This window comes from Micromesistius poutassou (genome assembly GCF_964030765.1).
Source record: "Micromesistius poutassou genome assembly, chromosome: 11".
NCBI lineage: Eukaryota > Metazoa > Chordata > Actinopteri > Gadiformes > Gadidae > Micromesistius > Micromesistius poutassou.
The window spans coordinates 10740596-10757473 of NC_140281.1; the positions used below are offsets into that span (position 1 = coordinate 10740596).

The following is a 16878-nucleotide window of genomic DNA, read 5'->3' on the forward strand; positions in this document are numbered from 1 at the left end:
ATTCTTAGCTTATTTATTGCACCGCTTATTAAAAAACGACATACCATGTTAGACAGAAGAACAATAATGGAGAAATATTTTTGGAAAAATACATTTTATTACGAAATCTCATGTTACAACTTGCCATTATTCTCTTTTTTTTTTTTTGTTACAAAAATCTATAGGCAGTGTATGGCCTGTAACTTGCAAGAAACAACAATACTGCTTTCTGTCACTGGAGTTGTCTAGAAGCGTGTGCTATACATAAAATCTTTAACTGAGGAAAAAAAAAAAAAACCTTTTGCCTTGTTTGTGTACCTTGGTTGGAGTTCTGAATGCAGATCTCAGATCAGACATGGATGAAAGCATTACAGCCTAGATGTCCTGGTCAGAGGCTGGCCTAAAGGCCTAATGAGAGGGTGGAGTTGGCTTTTTGGACTCCAGCATACATACCTAAATAAATGCTACAGAAGGGACACAAGGACCAAGTGGTTATTTCACCATTGGGAGTCAGTTAAAAGCGATGTCTTATGTTGAACAAGTGAAATATATTACCCTGGTGCCAGCTGGTGGCATTTGTGTTATTTATTTTTTTAAATTATAATTATCATGTAATTTATATCCCAATATCTATCCATCTGTTTAAATAAAAACAAAAATAGTTAAATGAAATGTGTGTTTATTTAGGTCATGGGACGTGGCTCTATTCATGCCCAGGCTGGTCTCCATGGAAACCTGACTGAGTTTGGAAACTTAACAATGTCATGTGAATTGCATTGTCCAATCTAACCAGATTGTGACCTACGTATCGTTTGCGCAGAGGAGAGAGATGTTGGTTATCAGCTCTGGAGCCGTGGGTTCAAGTCCCACCAAGACCAGTTTCCATAGAGGCTAGACCTAATGATGTGATTTTGGAGACCTAATGATGAGATTTGGGAAATTTAACGATTGCAATGTCAAAGTTAACCAACGTTCAATCATATAAGCAGCTGGAGTACATTCAAATATTTAATCGGTTCATCTGAGGAAAATGTAACACCAGAGGTTCTCACGGACCAAAGCAGCCATCATCGTCATACACTTATAACAAAAATACTGTCCAGAACTGTGGAGCCAATGGAACAAGGGGAGAAGGTTATGCAGATGATTAACATGCTGTATACGCTGTCCCCGACGCTAATGGGGATACCCTGCACCAATCAGAACATCAGCTCTAATGCCACGAACCAATCCACAGCCCTAACCCTTGTGCCTAAAAATATACACTGATGTACTGATTCTCACTGATGCTTCTGGTACAGCTGTCACTCTCTCAGAATACCCTTCACACTCACACTTCGGCCTGCCCTAAAGACTCCTGTATTTATATATCTAGATGAATAGAGCTGCCAACTCAATCAAATGACCCTCTTCTTCACACTATCTCAGGTCACACCTCCTATGTATCACTCTAATGACACGCTATTTCCCTATTACGCAAACTTGTTCAAAATATACCCTCGCATATGCGCACCCAAGCCTCGGTTAGCATCATGCAGAGCTCATTGTACACTGACCTCGACCGTACAGACAGACAGAGCAGAGCGCACTGAGCCCAGTCACACCATAGTAGCTGCGGTCACGCCATTTACGCTTCGGATAAGCGCGGTCACGCCAACTACACGTTTTAAGTGATTGCGCATCTACATTGCTGTGTACGGTAAAGCACTTTTTGCGCCGAGTCCACCTCGTACACCTGCAACTCAGAACGCAGTCGAATGGCCAAGAACGTTTTTTTAAACGGGAAAGATTTTATTTTTTATTTTTTATTTTCCTTTGTTGAAATACGGGTCATCCCTATGTTCCCCGGGTCCTATGTTCCCCGCTTTGTATGTGACCAGGGAACATAGGACCCTTTTTTTAAACAAGGGTCCTATGTTCCCCACTTTGTATGTGACTGGGGAACATAGGACCCTTTTTCAAAAAAGGGTCCTTTGTTCCCCGAGAGGTGAACATAGGACCCGGGGAACATAGGGGAACATATTCCCCGGTTATTTTTTCCACCATCAGTGCTGATTGCCATCAGTTACAGGCCGTTTGACGCGCATATCCAAATAGGCCTAGATGAGCAGAGATTATGCTGTAAATTGGCTTTTGTTTTTGTCACGTTTGGACAGTTTAAATAAACTAAACTAAATAAACAATAAATACTAATAATAAATACACCAAATACTAATAATAAATAAATAAAATACCTAATAAATACACAAAATAATAATAATAAATAATAATAAATAAACAATAAATAAATACTAATAATAAACAAAGGGCCCTATCTTGCACCCAGCGCAATTGACTTACTACACCGACATATCGTTGCTAGTTTCACACATATGAAAGATTGTTCATATGTGTGAAACTGCATAGAAATAGCATGTGGATTGTGGAAACATTTTTTTCCATATGGGGTAAGATGAGATACCTACAAGATACAACAATTTACAGCCTAATCTCTCATCATATTTGGATATGCGCGTCACGTGGCCTGTAATGTACCATAACAAAATGCTGAATTAAATCAGCGAAGGTATAGTCTTATGTCATGCAATTCGGCAATTATGGAAATGATGGTGGAAAAAATAAGCCCTTTCTAAATATTATTATGACCCGTTAAGGAATTGCGAGGAACATAGGACCCTTTTTCCGAAAAAAGGGTCCTATGTTCCCCAGTATGTATTGCGACTGGGGAACATAAGACTCTTTTTGGGAAAAACGGGGAACATAGGACCGGGGAACCATAGGACCCGGGGAACATAGGTACTCTCCCGTTGAAATACATACGCATTAACCATTAGCATACCTTGTTATGTAGGCAGATTCAAATTCAAACAACCCATATTTGGTCCTCATTTATATAGCGCTTTTATCCAAAGCGCTTTACAGTGTTGACTGACATTCACCCATTCATGCACACATTCACACACAGACAGCAGAGTCAACCACGCAGGGCGACAGCCAGCTCATCAGGAGCAATTAGGGTGAGGCGTCTTGCTCAGGGACACCACGACACTCAGCTAGGAGGAGCCGGGGATCGAACCAGCAACCTTGCGGTTACCAGCCAACCCGCTCTACCTCCTGAGCACATTTAAATCACATGATGGACCTTAATCATCTTCAACACCAGCCTGGTACCCATATCTCAAACTCATGAGCTGTGAACCTGATATATGCATGAACCTAATTGGGATCATGCATAACTCTGATGTGTTTTAGGCATACATTGTTTAACCTTTTATAATCTCATCTGATGTTCATTGGGTTAAGTCTCCAACTCGATCGTGGTGACTTGATTAACTGGCTCTAATATTTGTTTTAAAGGCACACTAGTATCACTTTATAAATCACTACTATATCAGCTCCCATGGCCTATTGATCTGTTTTGACCTAGTTTAAGGAATTATGTCCACAAACTCTTATGATCAGCCATTATCATCAGCCCTGTTTATTGCTGATATACGTTTATATTTTTTCTTACACGTAACTTCACTTGATATTGTTAGGGCATTGTGCAAAAATGTCAACAATATGTGGCAACTTACCAACTTACCAGTTATACCTGTGCTAAAGCACCATCTCAGGCCAAAGGGAAATCTTTCTTGCACATCACATTTTGCACATTTGAAGATGGTACAAAGTGCCATAGAGTTATGACACGCCTTTGGTTAATTTTATCTTTTGATAGGCAAAGTGGCCAACGTTTGGTTTGCATCTAGGTCAGCCAATAGGTCTCAATTAAGTGTTTGGTCGACAAACAAAATAGCCGTAGTGTTGGAAATGAGTTCTTTTTTATCATGAACTGGTCAGTTCATTTTGACAACCTCCTGCTGCAGGCTGACCCACAAAACCAATATATGGAGTAATGAAATGTTGAATTTTACATAAACAGTAGAAAGAGTGATACACGAGTAACAAAAGTGATCAAATGTTTTTGCAGATAAATATGGATGCTTTCTAAACCACACTAAAGTTGCTACGGTGTCAATGGAGACAAAATGAAACCCATAAGCCATGTATTTTTATAAATCACTGTGTGAACCGCATCCTTATTTTCCCCTTCACAGTGAGGTGACCTTGCACCTCAAACTCTCCTTCTAAACTCACATGACCCTTGCTATGAACGCATACACTGGCAAGTTAAGGGACACCGTACCGCAGAGTAAAATAACAAAAAAAAAGAAGCTTTTTGTTGTTTGTAAGTATCACCATTCAGCCTTTTTTTTTTTTAAATTGTACATTGTTATTATCGAAAAGAACCGCTCTCTCTCACACACACACACACATCACATTTTTGCAAAAACAGAGACCTGTTGGTCTAGCTTGGTTTGAGTTAAAGCAAGCTTGAAGCAAGACAAAAATGTAAGCTCTGCATACGTCAACTGAATCAGTAATCAACTAATGAAATAATAGGAAAAAACTTTGCATTTCCCTGAGTGTCAAGTAAACTAGGCCCATAAAGTCATGGATTTAAAAGTCCTCTAAAACTTAACGCTCAACTTTACAATGGAGGCCGGGGGGGGGGGGGGTGAAGGTGCAGCAATCATATTGTCAGGTTTATACAGTTACATTAATGGCTCTTTGATAGATCACTTGTAGAAAAATTGATTTAATATAAAAAAAGGTCTTCAGAAACATGAGTTATAATTTTTTTTTTTCATATTGGCAAGATAGAACCTTTGACAGCCGGTCTTGAAGAGTGTTCACTTTCCGGGACAAAAGTTTCTTTTAATCACCACTTTGAGAGGTTATGGTTGATTAAAAACTGCCTGCAAAGTGGTTCTTTAAAAAAACAAATGTGAGGCATTGCTTGCATGGCCAAACTGATTCCTTCAGATAACAGTAGTGAAATACAGATCCCAGCCCAAAACACACTACTTAATCAAACTGCCCTTGATCCCAGGGGTGAAACAAATAAACCTAAGAAATCAAATAAACAGTTTGTAGCAGTCCGTCACAGAGCCACGCTCCACTTCTGAGTGAAATGATTGGAGGGAGCTTGAGAAGGACAGTTGGCCGGGGGCAGCAGATGGAGTTCCCAATGTCCAGAAATGCAGTGTGGGACGGGCAAAGTGGTGAATGGCCAGTGCTGATTGGACCGTTCTAAAGCTCGTCTCTGGCCTGCTTCATGACAAACGAGTGCAGGCTTTCCAAGTCCCGCCCACCGTGGTGCTCCTCCCCCTGCTGCCCGGCCCTGAACATGATCAGAGTGGGGTAGCCACGCACCTGGGAGGAGAGACACACAGATAGTAAGACTCTACATTTTTTTCAAGGCAAAAAGCAGTTTGAAAGTTGCATTCAAAACAATAAAGATAATGGGAAATCGGGCCATTGAAGTCATTGGTCCTATTAAGAGTGCCCATATACCGGAACCATGAGCTCACTCAGTGGGCTTTTTTTTGTGATATTTTGGCCGAAACGGTAGCAGATGTTGAGACCACGATTATATGAGGCAGTACTCTTCCCTTACACAACAGAACGTGACTCTTCTCATAAGAGTGATGATTCACCAGCCTAGCAATATGCTGTAGTATAGGAAAATTCCCCTTAACGCTACGACGCGATACGGCTACCAACTGATTTTATTGGTTGTATTTTTTACGACTTGTCACCTGATTCCAGTTAAGCCTGGATTTAACCAGAATAATATTTCAGTTTGAAAAGGCTGTAGGCAAATACCTGTAGTGTAAGACAACAGCACCAGAGAAGACTTAGGCCCCGTCCCAATTCTCCCCCTTCCCCTAGATTTGAGCCCTAACCCTAGATTTTGCGCGTTCCCGCAAAGGGGTAGGGTGTACCCAATACTTAAGGGAGCAAGGGGGAGTGCTGTTTTTCCCTTAAAATCATCCCTTGAACGTCAGCCAGCTCGGTAGCTGACTTGCAGCTAAGGGCACTCAAAGCAAGTGTTCTTGTTAAAGGGAGAGAAATGGGACTGGGCCCAAGACTTTTGGTTGTCACAAAACAATCATTTAGAAAACTATAGAAAAACAAATGAAGGACGCCAACACAGAAAAACAGTGGGACAGTTTGCACATAACAGAAAAAAAAAGCATAGTTCCGTTTCTAATCTTGTGACGGCACAGAATCGCTCCATTGACACCCAAAAAGTATTTGAACCCGCGTACGTGTTACCGGGGCGGTATTAGCCGCCCTGGACGGACGAAGCCCGACGGTGCTTTTATTAACCAAGTACCGCGCCGTCCCGTTCCAGGACAAGGTGGCGGCCACCCCGTTTTACGACCCCGGGACCCAGCCCACTAATTGAGCTTTACCACCGCCTGCGCAGCGACGACACTTCATCTGGAAGAACTGGCCCGGCTGACTCAGTCTGACCAGTGTGTGTGTGTGTGTGTGTGTGTGTGTGTGTGTGTGTGTGTGTGTGTGTGTGTGTGTGTGTGTGTGTGTGTGTGTGTGTGTGTGTGTGTGTGTGTGTGTGTGTGTGTGTGTGTGTGTACAACAATGTATTACAGTTCATGCTCAATGTAATCCCGGTCTGGCGTGGGGCCCCGAGCTCGAACCCGGTGCACTTACAGAGAGCCGGTTGCAGAGGGTGCGCTCCACGGTGCAGTCCACCTTGGCCACTTTGACGTCGGTGAGGCCGGGGAACTCCTTCTTGGACAGGTCCTCCCATGTGGGGGCCAGGTTCTTGCAGTGACCACACCTTAAGAACAGAGAGAAGGGAATCGTTTGATATTGGCGCCGTTAACTTCAGAACGAGGACTTTTGAAAAAAAGGAAAGTCTTGGAACTCGCACAGGTTTTCAATGTAGAAGAATAAATAAACCACAAATTCTTGTTCATTGCGACTTTAATGTGGGAAATTCATTTAGAAAAGTCAAGTGGAATGAGATCGACTCGATGATTCACCAAGGGATAACTTGAGCTTTGCCTAATTCTAGATGGCACTTCCAGTTCTAAACGCTCCCTTAATGTAGTGCAGAAACAAACTTTAATCGTAATGTTATTCTGTACAATTATTATCAGGCTAACTCCGTTGCTCATCTTGTGAGAAAACCCCCCCATGCGTGAGACATTAGTACAGCCGAAGGTGCAAACAATCACAATACACACTCACAGTGTCATCAAGGATAATTATATTTGCATACATTTGAATGCAAAAATTGTCAGTCAAATAATTAACCTGAGGAGCTCCTTTGTCGGGCGCCACTGGTTCCCCCGACCAAATAGACTCCAGTCAAATACGGTCAAAAGCGTTTACCGTCCCCGTGCCGGATGATAAGATGATGTCAAGACATAAAATGTAGTGTTTACCATGGAGCGTAGAACTTGATAAAGGACAGGCCCTTGGCTACCGTCTCGTCGAAGGTGCCCTCCGTCAGGGTCAACACGCTGGACTGTACAGAAGAGGAGCGCTGTGTTAGAAACCACACACACACACACACACACACACACACACACACACACACACACACACACACACACACACACACACACACACACACACACACACACACACACACACACACACACACACACACACACACACACAAGGCCTTTTTCTCTTTCTCACAGCATGTGCGGTAGACCGTGCTGCGCCACGGGCTTTCCCCGCTGTCACACCTCATCTCTGCTGTATGTTCGGGGGCGCTTTGAGCGGTGATGTCACCGCCCAAAGCTTAAACTGCCCATCTGAGATCCTGGCTTCTAATGTGCAGGAAATAGCTGGCTTAGCCTTAATTGCGGGCTGCACCCACACCGCTATGCAATAGCCGGAGTGGGTGCCAGGCGTGGCAAGCGGACTAACGCCAACCAGGTGACGGCGAGGGCCATGTGGTTATTCTCCATCCCGTGGCGCTGTGCAGACCCCAACATGCAGTAACGATTCAAATAAAAAACGCTTGCCGTCATTAAGTGTACTTAATAAACACGTCAGATTCAGTGATTGTAATGGGTGCTGGTGCCCCCCCCCCCCTTACTCCAAAGCTGGGTGACTTCACAGGTCTGTGGTCTATTAGTGGTGTACTGCCAGCAAGCCTGCGCATGTGTGTGTGTGTGTGTCTGAGCATGCACGCACGCACACACCTTAACCTCCACCTCCACCTCCTTGGCTGGGGGGTCGGTGGGGATCTCGTTGTCCGACGGGTCTGCGGCTTCTGGCTGTGCGGCGGCTGCCTTCACCTGGGTATTCACAAACTCCTTGAAGGAGTCCAGGTCCCGCATGCCCCTGTACTGCTCCGTCTGAGAGCGTGGGGGGGGGGAAACACAATGGTTAAAGAATAGGGTCACCTCAAGTAGTTGATCAAGTCATCGCTATGCAAATGAGCTTCTATGTTGTTGCTGCCCTGCCATTAATACGAGTGGGCAAGAAGTTAATACTGAGAAGGTGAAGGAAGCACACTTGGTTTCGGAGGATGAGGCTAGTGATGCACATGTCAACAGAGCGAGACGTACCTTCTGCCCGTTGTTGAAGAACAGCAGGGTAGGGTATCCCCGCACGGCGTTCTCAGAGCACACCTCGTAGTGCTGAGTACAGTCCACCTAACAGCAACCACAGAGGGGAACCAGGGCGTTAGCACACACACAGAACCAGTGAATAGTGAATGAAGCGAATAGCCACTGGATGGGTGCGCCTGACATGAGTTTGTAGAGCATCCATTCCCCTTGCAGTCAGTCACTTCAACGTTGCATTTACCTTCTTAAAGGAGACATATTATGGTGTTCTCCCAACAAGTAAACATAGTATAGGAGTTCCAGAAAACATGTTTTTGAAGATGTCGCCTACCGCTATTCCCCTCTGTGAAGGAGCCGTCAGAGTGAACCACAGCATGGAGGAGAAGTGATTGTTGCCGTTTGCGGACTCTCAGAGCTCTATTCTATATAATATAATATTATATAATAACAATAACATATTATATAATATATAGTTATCTATATAATATAATATCTAATATCACGGCCAAGCTTTGTGTGCCTCGGATGATATTATGACTCATCAATCTCTTCCACAACAAGTAAAGACTCATAGTGGGGGTTATCTCGGCCATGGTTGAGAAGAATTGGGGGAAAGGAACTTTTGCTTTGACACTCTGAAGTCCAGATTGAACTGCGACATGGCAGAGAAAGGTATTGCACTCCCGAAGCTGAGCTGCCGAACTGCCACCGAAGCTCCTCCGCCGGAGCTTGGCGGCAGTCCGGCAGCTCCGCCGGACTCCCTGCCAGGCAGTCACATTTTTTTGTATGGAATCTCCCTGCTTCTGAAATGCGCAAACATCTCTGCCCAGCGCTGGTCCGCTGGACCACAAAATCGTATCTATGTTCTGATAGGAGGGGGATGTGGAAGTGTTAATATGCAAATGTGCCTGCTTCCTATGTAGGAGCAGGCACCGAAACTGTCTTGCTTGTTTGGTAACTGTAGACGGGGTACTTTCAGAAATGCATATCTCACTCAAAAAAGCATGTACAGACTTATTTCAAAGTTTGTATGAGTGTGGCAGCACCAGAGACCTAAAACAACACCCCAAATCCCAGGAGAAGTGTTGTTTTCATAATATGTTTAATATCTTTAAGAAGAACGGACACAAAGTTCTGTTTGTGGATCTGGTGGAACGTGTTCTCCATCTCACAAGTCAATTACTGCTATGACCAAGAAGGATTTGTAATGCAATATATTTGATACAGCAACAGTCTTTGGAGCCCAGTGAAAACATACAAACATGTTTGCATGTTGTTTTTATATGATTGTTTTTGGATGATTGTTTTAATATGTTTATTTTTGCCCTAGGCCATCTCAGGCAGCTTCTTGCATTGTTTGTTATGCGCCGTGTATTTGGTTAGGGAATGGGCATGTGCAATTGGTTTTAATGACTTGGTGGTTTGTCCTTGGTATGCATCAGTTATTTTTTTATGAGGCCAGACGCTGGACTGTAACTAAACACATTTCAGGACAATAAAGTATTCTAATCTTAACCAATAGGGGTTATAAATCAGAATGCATCATGGGATCTTCTGTCGACGATACGCCATATGGTTACTTAGGCTAATATAGACTTGTATGAGTCGTCTCGCATGAGAAACGCTGTGAGAAACACAACAATGTCTCCACGTAATGACATGATTTCCAGATGAATGACATTACAATTAACAAACATTACAATTAACATAATAACTAACATTCCAATGCTCCTATGCTTCCAAAATGGAGGCGGTCATTGAGATGTACTAGCCCTATAACCCACCTTGCCAATCTTGACATCTTCAGAGTGCTCGAAGCTTGTGGCCAGCTGCTCCCAGGTAGGAGCCATTGCTTTGCAGTGGCCACACCACGGGGCAAAAAACTTGACAAAGTGGGAGCCTGAGCGAGAGAGGACACAACAAACCGGTTGGTATTATAAGGAGGGAGTTGATGGAGAGAGATGGTTCGAAATTTCATCAGTGGATTATTTCAACACAAATTAAAAAAATAATACTAGATTACTAGTAAAATTACTAGTGTTAGTAATGAACATAAATACACACTGTATAACTTAAAACTTTGTGAAAGAACAGACGACTTTAGGTGCCTAGACATCACTTCCTCCTTTTTCATCAGCAAACCAGGCCCGGTTCAAATAAAATAGAAATCAGCCCACAGGCTGTTCTACACAACAGCAAGTCACATTTTTAAGTTAAATCAAAACTTGCTCATAATATTGGCAATTTATGCATGAAAGAAATCCTACACCAAGAAATCCTTGGAAGTACATATACTGCATAACTGTTCTGGTTGGTGAATTTTCCCATGGTGACTTGGAGAAAGCAAGCCTAGAACATGACATGAGAACTCCTCATGCACGGGAGCCATACGCAAGCCATTACACAATGCTGCTTGCAGCGCTGCCAAGATTTAAAAGGTGGGACGTCGAAAAATAATAATAATAACAGCTATGTCATATCCTGTCGTGTTTCAACTCCAAACAACCACCCATTTATTTTTCTGCTGAAGCAAAACATTTGACGTCGACAGGGCCTAAGTGCTGTAATTTCAACAAGACAATTATCGTGGCCCGTGTTTATTTGCCAGTGTCTGTCTGAAAATCTGAAAATGAAAGCTAAAGAGGGAGACCAATGTAACGTGGAGGGCTTGGTTTCAACTGACACCATGTGCTGCAGCCTGGAGTCCAGCGCCCAAGTCAAAAATTACACACGTCATTATGAAGAGGGATTGTGGCATTTCCATTCTATCTTGGGGTATCCCCAAGTGCCAACTGCTTAAGGTTCAAAATGTATGTTTTGAAATGATGAAGACTGGAGAACACGTATAAAGTAAATACAAGACAAAATACTTATCCTGTTATAGTTAACTAACAGCTAAGGAACAGCAACGATAATATAATAATAATAATAATATTTGTTCATCATGAGGATATGCATGTCTGAACAAAGTTTCATGAGTGTAGGTCAAACCAGTAACGAGATATGCTTGTGCAAAGTTTGCATTTTTGGACAATTGGTATAGCGCCACCTTTGGGCCAATCAGTGTAATATTTGCTGTCTGGTAATTTTGGGTCAACCTCTACAGGTCTAGTAAGTTTCATAAAAAGCGTGCGATCGGTGTAGGCTGTGTAAGTCAAACGTGGTGGAATAATAAAACTAACAGTTTCAATAGGTTGCCTCGCACTTCGTGCTTAGCACCTAATAATAATACTAATCGATATCTCCAATATGTTAATTTAAAAAGTTTTTGTAAGAATTTGCCATTGAATTTCTGACAGATGTCATAAACTGGCAAAATGCATAAGTTTGAATGACTCCCAAGTAGTTATAGAGTGGCATTATATCTAATGTATAATGTGTGTAGGCCTGTTAAGACAGGACTTCCCAACCTGCATTGACTAGCAAATGGCTCATCTCCTACTTTTTAGGGCAAAGCAGCACAGAGTGCAACGCTGCACTGTGCCCATTACCTTTGGCGAGGTGGGCTTTGAAGTTGCTGACGGTGAGCTCATACAAGCCCTGCTTGGGCTCCGGGGCCACTGGAGGTTCTGGCTCGCTCTCTGGCTCCTGGAGAGGAAAGGGAGGGAGGGAGGGACACAAACCAACATCCATGTCAAGTCAAAGACCTACACTCTAGAGGACTAGAGGGGGCAGAGGGTGGAACCCTCACCTCAGGCTCGTCCTGGAGGGCCTTGAGCAGCCATGACTCCAGAGACGGCAGGTCCCTGGGGCCCGTGTACTTCACGGCTTCCTGCTCCGGCTTGTATAGCTTCAGACTGGAGAGACCAGAGACACACATATGGTTAGGAGATATAGAAACAAGATGGACCGTGAAAACTGGGGGCAGGAGTGGAGTGGCTAGAAGCTGTTGTCAGTCTAGCTGAAGGCATCCTTGAACCCCTTAATGTTACTTAAACGATTCACTTTAACTCGCTGGAAGCAGCTTTGGATAAAGCGTCAAAAAGCAGTAGTGTATGAAGACTAGTCCCATTAAACATTATGTTTACATTTACTTGCAGTGTCATCATAGTTCAGGAAGATACTGGATTGACAGTGCTTTTCTGATGTTTAAAAAAGTGCTTCATCGTCATCTGCAGACTGCCGAGTTTGCACATATGCAGCAAGTTGTCCTGGAGGTTTAAGATGGAGCAATTACTGGGCAGGTTGAAGTTTCCACTCAGTGCTAGTGAATGTGTCACTGCTGTCTGTCAATCAGTGACAAGGAGCAGGCAATTACCTGCTGTGGTAGTGTTTTTGGTTGTTGCTTAGAAAAAGCAGGCATGCATACAACCCCCTTATTTATCAACATTTCAAAATAGACACTTTGTAAAACAAGTGGAACACAAGCACTTCTTATACTCCTCTTCGCAAGAAAAGTCATGGGAAATAAATAAGATAAAGATGAGTCACATTAAAGTCGCCTCTTACGTTGGGTAACCCCTGACAGCGTGGTCTTTGGAGCAGAACTTGGTGTCCAGGACACAGTCCACCTTCACCACGTAGACCGGAGGGTTCTCCATACTGTTATATTTGTCAGCCAGTTCGTTCCATGCAGGCTGGAGCCTCTGGCAATGGCCGCACCTGAACACAGCACAGGGATAACACAGTCACCATGAGTATGTTACAGAGGTCCTTCCTCTCAAAATAGACCTCTATTTATATCATGGGAATGTATATTCATGCTTTCTTTCTATTCACGGCCACACACTATTGACAGACAGTTTGGTGAGGAGTAGTGTGAATAGCCTCCACTTTGATGTACCCTCACAATCTACAAAGACCTGAAGGGGTTTGAAGAATGACACAGCTTGATTTGACGTGAAAAATGCAGGCCTAAGAGTCAAATACTCTCTAACGGGATGGGGGAAGAATGAGGACAGGAATCTCCTCGGTTACCGGCTCTGATTCAATCACTGCTTGCCACGTAAGCGATCGCAGTACAGCCTCCCTGGTGGAGTGTCTCTGAACTATAAATACCTAAAACCCGACTTTTTAAGTCAATAGTCGGCTTCAAACCGGTTCACAGTGCAAACAACATTAGCGTTTACTTTTTTTAAACGGACTCAGATTAAATCGGCCCCGCATGGCCTTGTGGATGTTGTCAGATTGTCCCCCCTTACTAATAGGCTAGCTAGCTAGCTCCACCAGCCGGCCAACAGAGTTTAAACTTGCTAGCTAGCCGGCTAACTTGTCTGCGAAGTAGTTCACAATGCACTCCAGAAACACACTTCTCAGTTTTCGTTGCAGTAGTCCTGCTTAGAAAGGGATAATAGAAAGGTGTGAACATCGATGCCTTTATTCAGTACAGTGTCTGCATAAGTTAACTTACCAAGGAGCATAGAACATGACAAAGTGTGGAGCGGTAGGCACAGCATCGTTGAACATTTGCACCGTGTACGAGTGCTTGGCATGTTCATCCTCTTCAGCTTCGGCGTCGCAAAACACACTACTTATGAGTAACGAGCAATAAATAAAACACAAAAGTGTGTGTGTGAAAAACTGAGTTGGAGCCATGGTTAACCCTCTTGCGATGCGAACGGGTCTCTGTGTCGGCTTGCAAAGACTCGTATATCGCCCTCTCCCTCTGCCTGCGCTGAGTGTAAAGCAATGTGTAATGTGGATAGAACGCCGACTGTACTGTCGCTATGCGTTAGGAAATCCCGATACTGTGGGGATATGTGGTGCCGTCAAGCGCAACCCAAACAAGTCCTAATTGGACATGAGACACTTGAAGTGAGTCGGTGTGACGACTGAATGACTTCCAGTTGTAATACAAGTGATTAATGAGGCGATAAAAAAATGCATCTCCATACAATTTACATTCCAAGCACTACATGCCTTATGACTTGATACAGAAATAACACATCAGACAAAATATGTAGGCCCTAACCAGTACACATTATTGGTGTTAAATGATCACAAACATGTTGACACTGAGATAATGGCTTCAGTTAAAGTTATCATCACGACATATTATTTGTAGGCCTACATCATTTCAAAGAAGGCACTTTCACTTCAATACAAGCTCATTGGGTCTATGGTGATTCTTGGAAGACTAGGGAGCTACTTTCCTTTACCAAAACCTTGTCTCTTTAGAGTCAAAGGGGGCATTCTTTGCCTCTTGTAGAAAATCGTGTAGAAAAAAAAGAAATCTTTCAGCTCACCAGTTAAAGATATTTTAAGATATGTTAAAAGCATATATTTTAAGATAAAATATTGCTGTTTATTTTTTTGATTTCCCTCCTAACCACTCTTCGTTGTGTGGTCGCCAGAGAAAGTTCAAGACGTATGGAACCGGCGGAACCGTTAACCGTATCGGCGGAACCGTTAATTCAAAAACTCATAATAAACACATCCCAATTCTTTAACATGTCACCAAATGCAGTGAAAACGAATTAATAGAAAAATAACAATTAAAATATGTATATAGTCACATTCTAACCTCCATTGTAACAGGTGCTTAAAACCTGTTCACTTATCTGTGACGTGAGACTGCATTATCATACTGGGGGGGCTATCGGGGTTTACTCACAGAGTCTGCAGGGGCACCAAGGGGGAAGTCTAATGGCCTCTATCAAATTAAAATCATTGCAAGTGGAACAATATCAATCTGCTACATGAGCACATTCAAGCCTGCAACAAGATGGCAATTCATAACCCTGGATAAAAAGTAACTACCATTGGGCTTCCAGCTTTGCATAATGGCTCAATGTGCATCCATCACGTGTGCTCTTACTCTCTCCTAAACTCACCTCTCTTTTTCCAGCCATGCCGCACAAGCCCTGACCTTAAGAAGATAAATATTCTAATATATAACTCTCCTTACAGTACTGTAAGCATACTATACTGTACTATACTATATACTAAACTATACTATAGATACTTTCCCTCCTGGTCATAAAGTATTATCCTATCAAACACTACATTAGGATGCATGATACTATATATACTACATAATACCTCACTATACCACAAGATACTACGATACTATGCTAGTCAACACACTACAACACTACACTCCTCCCGGTTACTAGCACAGTCTTTACGGTAGTGATCAGATGGTCGGAGCAGATCGTTGGTGGCTGCCTATATGTGCAGATGTGTCCCCTGGGTCCTCCGTCAGTTCTAATGTTCCTTCTGTCTCCTTCCCTCCAGACGGCAGTAGGAGTGGGAAGGGAACAGGAAGGACTGAGAGCATGGAAACAGACAGAGGTGTCGTCGAGGCGGCACTTTGACATATCCCACTATTCCAGACCCAAGCCGCTCTGCTGTGAATCCCATCCTCTCTGTATGTGTCTATATGGTAGGTAGGAGTGCCATGCGCTGTAGTCTACTCTATGTGCGTGAGGTGGTGGTTTCCATGAAGGCCCCTTGATTTGGCTGGCCAATGTGTGTGTGCGTGTGTGTGTGTGTGTGTGTGTGTGTGTGTGTGTGTGTGTGTGTGTGTGTGTGTGTGTGTGTGTGTGTGTGTGTGTTTTTGTGTATGTGCGTTCATGTGTGTGTGTGTGTGTGTGTGTGTGTGTGTGTGTGTGTGCGTGTGTATGTGTTTATGGTTGGGGGGGGGTCAGGTGGTCTTTTAAATCGATCTGTATCAGGGGATTGACTTTCTCTCAGTGTTCTCTGGATGACAATTACAATTCCTCTGAATAACACAAAAACGCACAAGAGATAATACGGTCAAAAGAGATGATAAGGGTGCTTGACGCAGAGGTATTACACTCTAAGTGACTCCCCTCGGAGGCACAGTGAATGCATTGACCCGACCTGAAGGTTGATGAGAGGTGCCCTTTCAACTTCTGGCTTTAGGATCCAAACGTCCATTGGAAATACTCTTGGAAATACTACTTTACCTCTGATCCCACTTGAAAGAGAGCAAAAACACAAGAATATACAATGCGTCACATAAACACACAGTTTTCTGGACCGAATTCCTTGCACATTGCGCATATTGTATACTTCTTACTGTGAACATCTGCACATTCCATGGCCCATACGTTGTACATTCCTGCACAAACTGTACTTATGGTAGATGTTCTATTTTACATTGATGTCCCTTGACTTACAGTACTTGCGGGTTTACCTTCTTTCCTCCTATTTTATATTTATGTTTCTTTCCTGTGTTTATTTTTATTGATATGCACCAAACACCAAGACAAATGCCTGGTCTATGTCTAACCTACTTGGTCATAAGTCAATTCGGAATCAGATTCCAGCCAGAGTATCAACTCTACTTCTCCCATATCAATACGAGTATGCTGTGAAAACAACTGACATATGTCTTTTTTAATGGTACATTCCTAAGCGTAGGAGCTATACCTCAAATATCACGTCCTAGAAACCTAGTGAATTCCTTCAGAAAAACACCCTAAAAATCACCATAAATATCTCACCCCTCTTTCCAGGTGTATGGGAGCTCAATAAGAGCAATAAGGCT

The 16878-nt window shown here is 43.2% G+C and overlaps 1 protein-coding gene across 2 annotated transcripts; it reads right to left on the reverse strand.

Annotated features, from left to right (window-relative positions):
* Positions 1–3766: 3766 nt before the first annotated feature.
* Positions 3767–14015, reverse strand: txndc5 (thioredoxin domain containing 5). 2 transcript variants are annotated; one of them, XM_084475568.1, is made up of 10 exons: positions 13774–14015; positions 12873–13025; positions 12115–12220; positions 11915–12011; positions 10208–10323; positions 8424–8510; positions 8055–8210; positions 7284–7384; positions 6544–6673; positions 3767–5238 (listed from the first exon to the last, which is right to left on the reverse strand). In XM_084475568.1, exons 1-10 carry the CDS (start codon positions 13956–13958, stop codon positions 5116–5118), a joined length of 1254 nt encoding a protein of 417 aa, XP_084331694.1. In that variant the 5' UTR covers positions 13959–14015; the 3' UTR covers positions 3767–5115. The 2 variants fall into 2 exon arrangements, with proteins under 2 accessions (XP_084331694.1, XP_084331695.1); XM_084475569.1 differs by having other exon boundaries at positions 3771–5238; positions 7284–7366.
* Positions 14016–16878: the final 2863 nt, after the last annotated feature.